This window comes from Cervus elaphus, chromosome 19 (assembly GCF_910594005.1).
Source record: "Cervus elaphus chromosome 19, mCerEla1.1, whole genome shotgun sequence".
In the NCBI taxonomy this organism is placed as follows: domain Eukaryota; kingdom Metazoa; phylum Chordata; class Mammalia; order Artiodactyla; family Cervidae; genus Cervus; species Cervus elaphus.
The window spans coordinates 33033923-33050199 of record NC_057833.1 but is presented as its reverse complement, the minus strand read 5'-3'; the positions used below and the strand labels follow the sequence as shown (position 1 = coordinate 33050199).

The window sequence follows — 16277 nt, the reverse complement described above, 5'->3', positions numbered from 1 at the left end:
TGGAATTTCAAATTTCATAGCACTCCAGTAGCTATTGTACATAATTAGGTCATAGAACTTGAGCTGCTAGATGGAGGTACTGAAGGACTATTAGTTTTATACACATGAGATCAAAGAAAGGGCTAGACCATTCTGACACAGGTTTTTTTTTTTTTTTTTTTTTGGTTATCATTTGTGTTATGTTCAGTTCAGTTCACTTAAGTTCAGTCGCTCTTTGCCACCCGCATGGACTGCAGCCCGCCAGGCTTCCCTGTCCATCAACTCCCGGAGTTTACTCAAACTCGTGTCCATTGAGTCAGTGATCCCTCCAACCGTCTCATCCTCTGTCGTCCTCTTCTCCTCCTGCCTTCAATCTTTCCCAGCATCGGGGTCTTTTCTAGTGAGTCAGTTCTTCGCACCTGTGTCATGTTATGTTCCCTCATTTATTCAAAATTCATAAACTCTTTTACTCTAAAACCTGCTGTCACTCTGGGTATCACATGGTTGTGACAATCCATGTAGCACGTTAGGCTCAGAGCTTCACTTCACTGTACCCACTCATGTGACCCAGCCTAGACTTTGTCTCCTGGAGCTCCACCGCCTCCGAATCTTACACTCCAGTTTACCACTGCTGTCCTGGTATGGCAGATATCCAGAGAGGAAGGGGCTGTTCCTGTGCCTTCATATTAGGAGACAAACAGACCAGATGAATTTAGTCTGATTTTTTCTGAGGTTTCGAGAGTTGACTGCCATCTTGTGGTTATCTTAGGGTTATGGTGTAACCCTAAGGGAAATTTAGAAGTGATCAGGAATTAGATGCAGTTTCCTTCCTGACTGCTTCTGTGTTCATCTTTCCCTTGCATAAAATACCCTGAACAGGTGTAATTTCCTTTGCAGAGAGGTATGAAAGTTACTCGAAACAGTTCAAAGAAGGAATGGAAATTGTAACATTAGCACATTTTTTTCTGTATTATACATGAATAGGAGTGGGGAGGAGATCTCCAGTTCATACTTTTAGAGGATGGCCCCTGTGGATGCACCCTCTATTTGACTTCTACTTACTCTTCTAAGTTTCCTTCTGTAGCCCTTCTTTTAGGCTGCCCTGAACTTGAGAAACCTGTATGCAGGTCAGGAAGCAATGGTTAAAACTGGACATGGAAAAACAGATTGGTTCCAAATAGGAAAAGGAGCACGTCAAGGCTGTATATTGTCACCCTACTTATTTAACTTACATGCAGCGTACATCATGAGAAACTCTGAGCTGGAAGAAGCACAAGCTGGAATCAAGATTGCCGGGAGAAATATCAATAACCTCAGATATGCAGATGACACCACCCTTATGGCAGAAAGTGAAGAGGAAGTAAAAAGCCTCTTGATGAAAGTGCAGGAGAGTGGAAAAGTTGGCTGAAAGCTCAACATTCAGAAAACTAAGATCATGGCATCTGGTCCCATCACTTCATGGCAAATAGATGGGGAAACAGCGGAAACAGTGTCAGACTTTATTTTTTTGGGCTCCAAAATCACTGCAGATGGTGATTGCAGCCATGAAATTAAAAGACGCTTACTTCTTGTAAGGAAAGTTATGACCAACCTAGATAGCATATTTAAAAGCAGAGACATTAATTACTTTGCCAACAAAGATCCATCTAGTCAAGGCTATGGTTTTTCCAGTAGTCATGTATGGATGTGAGAGTTGGACTATAAAGAAAGCTGAATGCCGAAGAATTGATGCTTTGGAACTGTGGTGTTGGAGAAGACTCTTGAGTCCCTTGGACTGCAAGGAGATCCAACCAGTCCATCCTAAAGGAGATAGTCCTGGGTGTTCATTAGAAGGACTGATGCTGAAGCTGAAACTCCAATACTTTGGCCACCTCGTGTGAAGAGTTGACTCATTGGAAAAGACCCTAATTCTGGGAAGGATTGGGGGCAGGAGGAGAAGGGTACGACAGAGGATGGGATGGCTGGGTGGCATCACTGACTCCATGGACATGGGTTTGGGTAAACTCCGGGAGTAGGTGATGGACAGGGAGGCCTGGGGTGCTGTGATTCATGGGGTCGCAAAGAGTCAGACGACTGAGAGACTGAACTGAACTGAACTGAACACATACTACACTGTGTGATATGTCTGCCACTTTGCCTCAGGAAATTCCATTCAACCTATATGAGAAATGAGTCCCAGCTCTCAAATGCTTCTTATATCTCATCAGTCTTTAGTACCTCAGGCTTCTGCCCACTATTAACAGTATTTTCCTCCTCTCAGGTTTTGAAGGTTCCCAAGGGGTGAATTGGAGGCTCTAAAATGTTAATTGTTGGGAAGTAGATAGATGCTGCAATTGCAGTGAAGTTTCTCTCCCAACAAGGGCTCTGATGAGAGTTACATAAAAAGCACTGGTGTTAAGAGTGCTTTCCTCCGAGTCTTAATTCTATCACTGATTAGGTAGGTGGCCTTGAATAAGTTACGTAACCACTGGGGCCTCAGTGTCCTCACTTGCAAAATTAGGATACTGTTACTTTTGTTGTAAGAAGTAAATGAGAAAATACATGTAAAGCCCTTAAAGTGCCTGGAACAAAATGAGCTCTCAATGAATGTTAGCTGAAATTATTGTTATTGCTGTTATGATGATGATGTTGATGGGACATATCCACTTTTTAGGAAAAAACAGGCAGGTCATATGAGGAAGAGTATTCCTTTGTGTCAATAGTTCTAATATGTGACATTAATCAAGGCTATCAGTTGTTCTCAACTTCCTGATGCCACATTCCACTTTCCATCTTCTCCAGGGTTCATAGCTTGCCACACAGTTATTTACATGTTTTGTTTATAGCACATTTAAATGTTTTACTCATTATACCTCATGTGTGCCAGATGTATAAAACTGAAACTTTCTTTAATAATTAAAGTCAGTCTGGCTTATGTTGAGAAAAATCATTCATGGTCTGAAAATGGGGAAAAGCAATCAGTGGGTGTGCAGTGATGCCACTGCATGGTGACAGAGAAGGCTTGCCATTTTCTAGCAGGCCCTCCAGGGATTATCTGATTCTACAGGAATGCACACCTCTGACTGATTTTCTGTTGACTAATCTATTTTACCATTCTCTAGAGGGATAGACGTTATCTTATGGAAAAAAGATGGTAATGCATATGATTCTCACTCATAACAATGCAAATGAATTTTTCCCAGTGTAATACAACTCACTTATGCTTGTAGGAAAGATTACCCAAACATTATATTTTATTCCCTTAAAAGATATTAGCCAGTTTTATAAGAAAATTAATTTCAGCATTTCTGACTCTGTATGTATATAAAATCTGTTCTAATTCTCTTTTTGAACTTGTCTAAATGTCTTACTGGTTCCTTCACTAATGAATTGGATAAAATCTCTGACATGTTCATATAAACATGATATTTAACTTTTTGAAAATACTGTTTCAGCAGTTTTACTGCTGGAAAAAACTTACAAGCTAAACATCATTTCTAGTTTTGAATGTGGTAGATTTACGATGTAAATTCACTCCATTCAGGCTCCTTTCCCTTCCTTATATCCTTTACATTCCTCCTGAAGGTGGTCTTTCCTGATAGGCACATACATGTATGTTTATAGCACTGGGGGAGAGGAGTTTGGTTACAGAGCAAACCACTCTTTTATTTTCTGCATACTTTATTTCATGAGTAAGCAAACCATGGACTCTGGGCTAAATGCTGCCCACTACCATTTTATAAATAAGCGCTGAACCACACAATACATAGACTCATTCATTTATGTATTGTCTCTGGCTGCTTTCATGCTACAATAGCAGTGGTATTAAATACTAGTGGTTTAGAGACTGACTGGCCCATAAAGCCTAAAATATTTACTCTTTCCCACACTGTTTTCTGACCCCTTGTATTATAGAGCTGCTATAACACAGTGTCACAATTAGGTAGCTTATCCTATAGACATCTCACAGTTGTAGTGGCTGGAAGTCCAAGATGAAGGTGTCAGCAGGATTGGTTCTTTCTAAGGGTTGGGAGGGACAATATGTTATATGCCTCACTCTTAGTTTTTGGTGGTTTGCTGGCAGTTTTTGGAATTCCTTAGCTTATGGAAGCATCATCATTAGCTCTGCCTTCATCTTCACATGGCATTCTTCTTGTGTCTCTTCAGCCTTTCTTCTTTGTCTGTGTTTGTGTTTAAATTTCCCATTTTTGTAAGGACACTAGGGATAGTGGACTAGGGCCTACCCTATTGAGTTCATCATAACTTGACTACATCTGCGAAGACCCTATTTCCATATACGGTCTCATTCTGAAGTACTGAGGGGTTGGGACTTCTTGTATTTTTTTTAGGTTAACAATTCAACCCACAGTCCTCATTTTTGGTTCTGCAAGTATCCTCTTGTCTATGTTACACACATCGTCATGTTCCCTTTTACCCACCTTGTATTGTTCAGTCATTCAGTCATGTCTGACTCTTTGCGAGCCCATGGACTAGAGCACACTAGACTTCCCTGGAGCTTGCTCAAACCCATGTCCATTGAGTTGGTGATGCTATCCAACCATCTTGTCCTGCCATCCCCTTCTCCTCCTGCTTTCAATCTTTCCCACCTTAGCAGCTTCTCTATCTGACTCTTAAAAAGTCAGAAAAAATATAATCAGCAATCAGTGAAGGTCTGGCATCTTTCAAATCACATTTCCAAGTTCCCTTTTATCTTTATAAGGAAATAGTTCAATTCTGATCAGAATTTAATGAAACAGCCTTTTAAATTTTAAAATTTAAATTTTAAGGTAATTTAAATTACTTTAAAATGTTGACAGAAAGGTATAAACATTTCTTCCAAATAACTTCTCTTCTAATCCAGGATAAAAGGTAAACATTATATAATTGATGATTTAGAGGCAAATGGGACCATAAAGGTTTAGAAGTTTAAGGTATATATAGAATTAGATCAGGAATTTGTATAAATGAACAAATCCAACACCTTTATTTGACAAACTGAACTTGGAGTAGTGAAATAAATTATTAATGATATTCAGCTTACTAGTGGGAAATCTACAACTGAAATCTAGCTGTTTTGACTCATTCTAGCTCTTTTTCCCATTACACTATATTTTAAATGAAATGTTTGCTAATTCTAGACTCAACTTGAAAGAATTAGATGTAATTTATCTCAGAATGTTTTTTTTTTTTTGCTAAGCTTTTTATTTGATATAAAATGTATACCTTGAGGCATAATAAAACAATAAACAGTGAAAATGTTAAGAATCCAAACGTTGCCAAAACTTTTCCAGTGATCACATTCTGATTTAAAGATAGATACTTGGGATTGAATAACTTTACCAAAGAAATTATTAGTTGATTTTGACTAAAAATAGGTTTTGCTACTTTTTTTAAAAGAAACTTTATTAAAATGTAGTTGATTTGTTTAGTGTTAAATTTCTGCTGTGCAGCAAGGTGATTCAGTTATACATACATATATTCTTGTTCCAATATTCTTTCCCATTGTGGTTTATTCAATAGGATCTTGTTGTTTACCCAGCCTGTATATATTAGTTTGCATCTGCTAATGTCAAACTCCTATCCCTTCCCCACCCCTTCTCCCCTGGTGACCACACCTCTGTTCTCTATGTCAATGTTTATTTTTAGAAATACATTTTATCACAAATTTGCTTCAGTAATTGAGCCAATTGTAATATCTTAACACTTTAGGAAAGATAACTAAAATGTAGTTAATTTCACAATAGTGAACCTGAGAAGGACTTTAAAAACTATAGATCTTAAGTTATGTAAAATTTGATCAGGTTTGAAGGAGGCAGTAATGTTGACTGTGAGAACTTTTTGCTTGCTTAGAATAAATGAGAACTAGAGGTTTGATTCCTGAACCCTGCTTTTACCATATTAGTCATTAAAAAACAACAGTCTTCTGGACTCCCCTGGTGGGCCAGTGGCTAAATTTGCATCTGCTAATCCCAAACTCCCACTCTTTTCCTCCTCTACCCCACCCTTTGCAACTTCAAGTCTGTTTAATATGTCTGTGTGACTGTTTGTTTCATAGATAGGCTTGTTTTAGAGTCTGCATGTAAGTGATATCATATGATATTTGGCTCTTTCTTACTTCACTTAGTATGATAACCTCTAGGTCCACCATGTTGCTGCAAATTGCATCATTTCATTCTTTTCCGCTAAGTCACTTCAGTCGTGTCCGACTCTGTGTGACTCCTTAAGACAGCAGCCCACCAGGCTCTGCTGTCCCTGGGATTCTCCAGGCAAGAATACTGGAGTGGGTTGCCATTTCCTTCTCCAATGCATGAAAGTGAAAAGTGAAAGTGAAGTCGCTCAGTCAAGTCCGACTCTTCATGACCCCATGGACTGCAGCCCACCAGGCTCCTCTGCCCATGGGATTTTCCAGGCAAGAGTACTGGAGTGGGTTGCCATTGCCTTCTCCTCATTTTTTTCTACAGCTGAGTTAATATTCCATTGTATATATGTACCACATCTATCCATTCATCTGTCCGTGGACATATAAGTTGTTTCCATGTCTTGTGAATAATGTGAACAGAGGGGTCCATGTATCTTTTCTGAGTTATCATTTTATATGAGTATATGCCCAGGAGTAGGATTGTTGGATCATATGGCAACTCTATTTTTAGTTTTTTCAGGAACCGTCATACAGGTCTTCCACAGTGGCAGTACCAATTTACATTCCCACCAAGAGTGTAGGAAGATTCCCTTTTCTTCACACCTCCTCTAGCATGTGTTATTTTTAGACTTTATAATGATGGCATTTCTGACTGGTTTAAGGTGGTATCTCACTGTAGTTTTGATTTGAATTTCTGTAATGATTAGTGATGAGCATCTTTTCATGGGGGCATTTTTAAATATATATGCATACTGTCTCTCTCAGTCTTTAATTGGAGAAGTGCTTTGGAACTGGGTACAACTCTAGAAGGCCAAGCCCAGAAGTCCACTGACTGCTCACTGAGGAATTTTTGGTTTTCAGCAGTTTATAGACTTCAATTGTTCCTGGCCACATTTATCATAATTATCTTTAATTAAAACTGTTTTAAAATATTATAATATATACATGAAGTGAAGTCTTAGTTGCTCACTTCTGTCTGACTCTTTGCAACCCCATGGACTGTAGCCAACCAGGCTCCTTTATCCATGGGATTTTCCAGGCAAGGATACTGGAGTGGGTTACCATTTCCTTCTCCAGGAATATATACATGAAATTGGGCTTAAAATTTGCTGTTTTAATAGTTTTTAAGTGTACAGTTCAGTAGTATTAAGTATATTCATATTGTTGTGCAGTCAACACAACAGCCGTCTCCAGAACTTTACCTTTCAGAACTGAAACTGTACCTGTTAAACAGTAACTCCCCATTTCTCCCTCCCTGAAATCCCTGGCAACCACCAATCTACTTTGCTTTTGTGAATCTGATTACTCTAGGTACCTCACGTAAGTAGAATCATGCAGTAGTTTTTCCTCTTAAAAATATTCAATCCCTGGGGTGGGACGATCCCCTAGAGAGTGAAATGGCAAGCCACTCCAATATTCTTCCTGAAGAATTCCATGGACAGAGGAGCCTGGTGGGTTACAGTCCATGGGGTTGCAGAGTTGGACACAATTGAGCAACTAACACTTTCACTTTCATGGGCATAGCTTGCTAACCTCTTTTACTCCTAAGATTTAAAATGACAAAGTGTGCCAAGCCTCTTCCAGGAAAGAAACATACATTCCTTTTATTTAATATCTAGTTTGAAACCTCTTCAACTTAACCTTTTCTTTTCTCAGTAAAGTTTATACCTGCTTAATTTTTTGGTCATTTTTGTTCAAGAGTCTTCATGTAAGTTTTAGTTAACTCCCATTATGGTTTTGTATCCTAAGTGCTATATTTGAAAGGCCTTCAGGATTTGGTAAATCAAGTACAAGAAATAAATGCTTGGTGCTGCATGTAGGTCCCAAGGCAAATTGGTATTGGTGTGACTTAAGTACTTCTTGCCCTGATCACAGACATTCTTCTGCTCCCCCACCATGATAAATACTTTTAACCAATCTATTCTATTCTGTTTTAAATAGGCTGCTCAAGAAAAAGAAGAACTCCAAAGGGAAGGTGACAGTTTGGATGCTAAGATCAACAAAGCTGAGAAAGAAATCTATGCTCTAGGAAACACCCTGCAAGTGCTCAACAGCTGCAACAACAATTACAAACAATCTTTTCAGAAAGTGACTCCATCTAGTATGTAGAAATTATTGAAACTTTTAAATGAATGTACATGCAATGAAAGCTGCATAGTTATTTTTAAAAGAGGATCACTATGCGATAAGGAAAACAAGTGCATCATGTTTGATTCAGCTGGAAAACCTAATCACCACAACCCCCCTTCCCTCCCCCACTTAAAATAAGTGCTAAGGTATTAATTCCATCTGTCACTAGTTATAGTGATGTGGCATATTACTCCTCTATGGAGTTCATTTCAAATCTGAAAAAAACAGCAGCATACTGGGTGCTCTATGTTGACAATATAAGAATAGTTATTTCATATCCTATTTTTCAAAAATTAGACATATGGAAGTTGACCTTTCATAATGAAAAATGTTAGAAGTTTAAATTATGTAATATTTTAAAGTTGCTTTCTACACAGCATGTTAAAAATTTAAAGCAAAAATTCTTTTAAATACTAGGTGCTGAGTATGAGGTAAAAATTCAACTAGAAGAACAAAAAAGAGCTGTTGATGAAAAATACAGATACAAACAAAGACAAATCAGAGAACTACAGGAAGATATCCAGGTAAATTCTATAGGGCTTTAATAATAAGTCCTTAGTAAAAGTTAACTATCACTATTATAATTATTCTACACTTGCTAATATACAATTTTTTAGAAAGGCAGTTAGAGATATCTCACTTAAATGAGAAAAAAGTGATCAAAGTATTAACTAGTTAAAATCCCAGTGCTAAGCCCTGACAATTACTTGGTAATCAGTCAATAAAGTATAGCTAGCTAACTATGATCTGAGAGTTGGACTGTGAAGAAAGCTGAGTGCCAAAGAATTGCTGCTTTTGAACTGTAGTATTGGAGAGGACTCTTGAGAGTCCCTTGGACTGCAAGGAGATCCAACCAGTCCATCCTAAAGGAGATCAGTCCTGAATATTCATTGAAAGGACTGATAATGAAGCTGAAACTCTTAATACTTTGGCCACCTCATGCGAAGAGTTGACTCATTGGAAAAGACCCTGATGCTGGGAGAGATTGGGGGCAGGAGGAGAAGGGGATGACAGAGGATGAGATGGTTGGATGGCATCACCGGCTCGATGGACAAGAGTTTGAGTAAACTCCAGGAGTTGGTGATGGACAGGGAGGCCTGGTGTGCTGTGATTCATGGGGTTGCAAAGAGTCAGACACAACTGAGCAGCTGAACTGAACTGAGCTGAACTGTGATCTATCTACTAATCTTTATTTCAGTTAAATCCTTTAAAATCACCTTAAAAGACTGTTCCTTAAAACAAAAATTTGAAAGATGAGAAAACAATGTGCTTGGTAAAAAGCAGGCTCTATATAAACATTTAAGGGCTTCCCTGATTGCTCAGTGGTAAAGAATTCACCTGCCAGTGCAGCAGACACAAGACAGGGGTTTGATTCCTGGGTTGGGAAGATCCACTGGAGGAGGAAATGGCAACCCACTCCAGTATTCTTCCCTGAAAAATCCCAAGAACAGAAGAGCCAGGCAGGCTACAGTTGAAAGGGTCACAGAGCTGGACATGACTGAGCTCACTTACAGAGATTTTTTTTTTTTTTTGATTCAAGGAATAGATTATGAGTTGGGAATCTTTGAAAATTGTGTGCTTTCAATAGTCATTGTTTGTTTTTCTCCCAAATACCATAAAATAACCTTTCAGTGGAATTATATATAAAACTTAATCCATAAAACCATTAAACTTATTATCTACTAATAGAATATACATTATATATGCAAAGAATTGGCCACGACTCAGCAACCGAGCACATATATACAAAAACAAAGGAATCAGAATTAAATACTTGACAAGTGGCAATTATAAAAGTCATTTCTGATCCTAACCAGTAAATTTGTTAATATTTATTTTCTGCAGAGCATGAAAAATACTTTAACAGTTATAGAACACTTAACAAATAATGTCAAAGAAAAAGTAACAGAGAAGCAAGCTTATGTACTTCAATTAAATAGAGAAACTGAGGAACAGAAGCCAAAATTAGAAAGAGTAACTAAACAGGTATTGGAAACTTTAAAAAACTGACCTGTCTGTCCTATTTATGTTTTGGAGTTCCAAATGGTAACCTCACATCTTCCTTCATCCATTAAAAAATACTTAGTTCTAGAAAATAGGTTTAAATAACTGACTGCTGTTGACCAACAGTGTGCAAAACTCATCAAGGAAGTCCGTCTTTTGAAAGATACAAAAGATGAAACACTAGAAGAACAAGATATCAAACTTCGTGAAGTGAAACAGCTTCACAAGATCATTGATGAAATGTTAATTGATATCACACAAGAAAATGCTGACCTCGGTGTTATCCTTCAAACATACTTTCAACAGGTAATAAGAGTTATCTTCTAGTCAAACACTTCTTAAACATTTCATGAAGAAAAAATTATGGTAGTCAACATAAAATGAAATCTACTGAAAAATATTCTGAAATGCAGTGGTACTAATGATTGCTCTTGAATATTTTTCCAGAGTGGTTTAGAACTACCTACAAGTAGTACTAAAGGTAGTCGTCACAGTTCTAGATCTCCTTCCCAGACTTCACTGTTATCAGTAAGGTAAGTGGAAGGAGAAAACACCATCTCCTGATTCACTCAGTTATAGCTTCCATCCCAAGCAAATTCGGCCACTTCCATATGCCATAGCTGTTGGACCTGCCAGTGCACTGCTAAACTCTCCTCCACTTTCCCTACCTTCTGATGTTTGTGTCAGAGGCAGAAACCAGCCAGCAGCACAAGACTCTTCCCTTCTGTCTGGTGTTATCATTTCCAGTTTGACATATAGTGCTTTATGACTATCAGCTATTTCAGCAGGATCAAGCAGGGTGAAATTTTGGATGATACACATAGCATGGTCATCCCTGAGTGTAGGGAGAATTGATTAAATCATAAAAGGACCACTTAGTTGTACATACATATTGAGTAAGATTTATAAGATTAAAATCCACTGTAAAATCTAAAGAGTCAGAATTTTATTTATGCTGCTTTGTTTTGCTAAAAAGGAAATTATTCTTTACTTCTGCAGTTTAGTTTTACCCGGAATTCTATCAGGTAGACATTTAGTCAACATTCCTGTGCCTTGCTGACAAAATAATAATTATTAATATTAAAGATGATCCTCATCTTAAAATTCCCAATCTGGCACATTCAGCGCCATATTACTTTTCATTACTCCACAGCAAGATGTCATGAAAGGATTTCCTAAAGGGTATTTTTTAAGTAAAACAAAACAAAAACACTTCCTATGTAAAAATGGTGAGCACCCACTTGAACACCCTCAGTTCAGTTCAGTTCAGGCGCTCAGTCGTGTCCAACTCTTTGCGACCCAATGAACCACAGAACGCCAGGCCTCCCTGTCCATCACCAACTCCTGGAGTCTACCCAAACTCATGTCCATTGAGTTGGTGATGCCATCCAACCATCTCATCCTCTGTCATCCCCTTCTCCTCCTGCCCCCACTCCCTCCCAGCATCAGGGTCTTTTCAAATCAGTCAGCTCTTCACATCAGTAAGCCAAAGTATTGGAGTTTCAGCTTCAGCATCAGTCCTTCCAATGAACACCCAGGACTGATCTCCTTTAGGATGGACTGGTTGGATCTCCTTGCAGTCCAAGAGACTCTCAAGAGTCTTCTCCAACACCATAGTTCAAAAGCATCAATTCTTCAGTGCTCAGCTCTCTTTATAGTCCAACTCTCACATCCATACATGACTACTGGAAAAACCATAGCCTTGACCAGATGGACCTTTGTTGGCAAAGTAATGTCTCTGCTTTTTAATGTTGTCTAGGTTAGTCATAACTTTCCTTCCAAGTAAGCATCTTTTAATTTCATGGCTGCAGTCACCCTCTGTAGTGATTTTGGAGCCCCCCAAAATAAAGTCAGCCACTGTTTCTAGTTTCCCATCTATTTCCCATGAAGTGATGGGACCAGATGCCATGATCTTAGTTTTCTGAATGTTGAATTTTAAACCAACTTCTTCACTCTCCTCTTTCATTTTCATCAAGAGGCTCTTTAGTTCTTCTTCACTTTCTTCCATAAGGGTAGTGTCACCTGCATATCTGAGGTTATTCATATTGCTCCCAGCAAACAACTCCAGCTTGTGTTCCTTCCAGCCCAGCATTTCTCATGATGTACTCTGCATATTAAGTTAAATGAGCCAGGGGACAATATATAGCCTTGCCGTAGTCCTTTTCCTATTTGGAACCAGTCTGTTGTTCTATGTCCAGTTCTAATTGTTGCTTCCTAACCTGCATATAGGTTTCTCAAGAGGCAGGGCAGGTAGTCTGGTATTCCAATCTCTTTCAGAAAGTTCCACAGTATTTTGTGATCCACACAGTCAAAGGTTTTGGCATAGTCAATAAAGCAGATGTTTTTCTGGAACTCTCTTGCTTTTTCAATGAGCCAGCGGACGTTGGCAATTTGATCTCTGGTTCCTCTGCCTTTTCTAAAACCAGATTGAACATCTGGAAGTTCACGGTTCACATATTGCTGAAGCCTGGCTTGGAGAATTTTGAGCATTACTTTACTAGCGTGTGAGATGAGTGCAATTGTACGGTAGTTGAGCATTCTTTGGCATTGCCTTTCTTAGGGATTGGAACGAACAATGACCTTTTCCAGTCTGTGGCCACTGCTGAGTTTTTCAAATTTGTTGACATATTGAGTGCAGCACTTTCACAGCATCATCTTTTAGGATTTGAAATAGCTCAACTGGAATTCCATCACCTCCACTAGCTTTGTTCCTAGTGATGCTTCCTAAGGCCCACTTGACTTCACATTTCAGGATGTCTGGCTCTAGGTGATAACCATTGTGATTATCTGGGTCATGAAGATCTTTTTTGTTCAGTTCTTGTGTATTCATGCCACCTCTTAATATCTTCTGCTTCTGTCAGGTCCATATAATTTCTGTACTTTATTGAGCCCATCTTTGCATGAAATGTTCCCTTGGTATCTCTAAGTTTCTTGAAGAGATCTCTAGACTTTCCCATTCTATCGTTTTCCTATTTCTTTGCATTGATCACTGAGGAAGGCTTTCTTGTTTCTCTTTGCTATTCTTTGGAACTCTGCATTCAAATGGGTCTATCTTTCCTTTTTTCCTTTGCTTTTAGCTTCTTTTCACAGCTATTTGTAAGGCCTCCTCAGAGTCATTTTGCTTTTTTGCATTTCTTTTTCTTGGGGATGGCCTTGATCCCTGTCTCCTGTACAATGTCATGAACCTCCATCCATAGTTCATCAGGCACTCTATCAGATCTAGTCCCTTAAATATATTTCTCACTTCCACTGTATAGTCATAAGGGATTTGATTTAGGTCATACCTGAATGGTTTAGTGATTTTCCCCACTTTCTTCAATTTCAGTCTGAATTTGGCAGGAAGTTCATGATCTGAGCTGCTCCTGGTCTTGTTTTTGCCGACTGTATAGAGCTTCTCCATCTTTTGCTGCATAATCAGTCTGATTTCAGTGTTGGTCATCTGGTGATGTCCACGTGTAGGGTCTTCTCTTGTGTTATTGGAAGAGGGTGTTTGCTATGACCAGTGTGTCCTCTTGGCAGAACTCTATTAGCCTTTACCCTGCTTCATTCTGTACTCCAAGGCCAAATTTGCCTGTTACTCCATGTGTTTCTTGACTTCCTACTTTTGCATTCTAGTCCCCTATAATGAAAAGGACATCTTTTTTGGCTTAGTTCTAAAAAGTCTTGTAGGTCTTCAGAGAACTGTTCAACTTCAGCTTCTTCAGTGCTACTGGTCGGGGCATAGACTTGGGTTACCGTGATATTGAATGGTTTGCCTTGGAAACAAACAGAGATCATTCTGTTGTTTTTGAGATTGCATCCATGCACTGCATTTCAGACTCCTGTTGACTATGATGGATACTCCATTTCTTCTAAGGGATTCCTGCCCACAGTAGTAGATATAATGGTCATCTGAGTTAAAAACACCCATTCCACCCTAGTACTTTTGTAAAGGCATGCTTTCAAAACTTAGCAGAATTGTATGGATAGTTATGCTTTTCAAATGACCCCACCACTTTATCCTGTCAATAGTTCTCTTTCTTTTTTTTGGCTCAAATTATATAACCTATAATTTTAATCACTCTTGCCAGCACTCAAATTTTCTTGCCTCTTACCTTTTTTTGAATGATTTTGGCAAACTTTTAATACCTAATGATTCTAAATTATAGTTGAAACATGTTTTAAATAGAAATATATTTGCAGAACTGTTTTTCTACTGATTTCAAACCTTATGTTTATCATCTTTTTCTTTTTAAACTAATTTCCTGATACTATTAATGGTCATCTTTTAAAACTCATTATTAGCACTCTTAACATTATATCTTTTTTGATCTCTTTAAGTAGTTGTGGGATTATGGCATCTTTGTGATTAATGAGGGGGTCTCTACTAAAATAAAAATTCTGAATTACATTACAGTAATTCTGGTTTTATTCTAGGTCATCTAAGAGTACAAGCACTTCTGCTTCTCAGACTTCTATCAAAGTTTTAGAGCTGAACTTCCCAGCCTCCCCGCTAACTGGCAGCACTTCCAGACCAACCAGTGCCAGCAGTGCCTCCAGTGCTGGTAAAAGCAGGAAGACCAACAAATGAACATTTTAAATCTCTCCTGAGCAAGCTGTAAACACAAAACCAAAGGGATCCTAAGTTTAAAATAGTGTACCACACCCTATGCTTTTGGGTGCCTTATACTGATAGAGAGGCCTACTGAGATAAGTGTTAGAAATACAAATGACCAGAGAAAAGTTTTATCCAGTGAAAAATGTAAAAACTTCATGCTAGCCATGAAACTACTCACTTCTAGTGTAACAGAATCTTTTAGGAAGAAATCTCTAAAGATCTACTGTACTATATAGTTTATAACACTATTAAAATTCTTTTAGCCTAGATGATCCTGAAATTAGGTTTTATTTATTAAAAGAAACATTTCTTAGACTTTGGGAGAAGAAACCTGTTAGTTACTTCTTTTAGCATTATCTCTCCCCCTCCCTCCACCAAGAAAACAGCTGACAGGAAAGAGAACCACTATATGTCAACAACAGTGGAGCTTAAATTTCTAGGAAGCAGGCCACTCTGATCTTGAAATAAGTCAAACATAGTGAAGATTCTGCTCTCAAGATACAACCAAGAATATGTTTTCAAGATTTCCTTGATTTAATAAACAATTTAAAGAAAGTCAGGCGTGATTAGATTTGCAGTAAGAATTCTGTATATTTCCAGTAAAGGCAGACTACCAGATTAAGAATTAGTTATTTCTGTCAATTTTTTATCATAACATGTGCCCAACACTTTGAACTCTGGAATAGAGGGTGAAGTATGACTTATGTTATAAAACTGGTTTTCAAATAAATGTATCAGAATATATATAATTAAATGAGTACTGTCTTCTTCAAATCTTGGGAAAAAGTATTTCTTATAAAAACTGTCATTGTTTAGAACTGTCACTTGCAATTCCTTCTGAAAGGCAGTAATGGTAGTAAACCTGTTTCTCTGGATCACTGGAGTATTTACTGTCATTTCTTGTAACAGGCAGCAAAAGGCACAGCCAAGTCCAATCAATAAGATGGGTAAAAAGCTGAATATTTTTTTTTTTGTAAAACATTATTCCATTGAGATTTGTAAAATATAAAAACTGACTAATCTTACCATCACTTTGAACGTTCACCAAAATTCTCATTCTTTGCCCTATTTTACTTTGCAAATTACCTGGAAGTTGAAGTATTAAACACTGTATTCCAAGCAGGCAGGGAGCAGTACTGTGACCTTGGGAAAGTTACTTCTCTATGCTTTTTTTCTCATTTATAATATAGAGACAGTAAAAGTTATCTACGTTAAGTTTATTGAAATCAGGTAATTTATATAAAGGCACAGGGCCCAACACACTGGAATTGCATAGTGAAAATGAAAAGTCGCTCAGTCATGTCTGACTCTTTGTGACCCCATGTACTATACAGTCCATGGAATTCTCCAGGCCAAAAATAATGTAGTGGGTAGCTTATCCCTTCTCCAGCGATCTTTCCTACCCAGGAATTGAACTGGAGTCTCCTGCATTGCAGGCGGATTCTTTAC

At 38.1% G+C, this 16277-nt stretch overlaps 1 protein-coding gene across 1 annotated transcript in view; it reads left to right on the top strand.

The window, feature by feature from the left end:
• CCDC39 (coiled-coil domain containing 39) overlaps nt 1-15579 on the top strand; it is a 53789-nt gene extending 38210 nt beyond the window's left edge. The window contains exons 15-20 of the mRNA XM_043874610.1: nt 8039-8198; nt 8645-8751; nt 10073-10213; nt 10358-10537; nt 10679-10764; nt 14648-15579. Coding sequence (XP_043730545.1) covers nt 8039-8198; nt 8645-8751; nt 10073-10213; nt 10358-10537; nt 10679-10764; nt 14648-14801 — 828 coding nt within the window. The 3' untranslated portion in view covers nt 14802-15579. The remainder of the gene's footprint in view (nt 1-8038; nt 8199-8644; nt 8752-10072; nt 10214-10357; nt 10538-10678; nt 10765-14647) is intronic.
• The last annotated feature ends 698 nt before the right edge of the window (nt 15580-16277 follow it).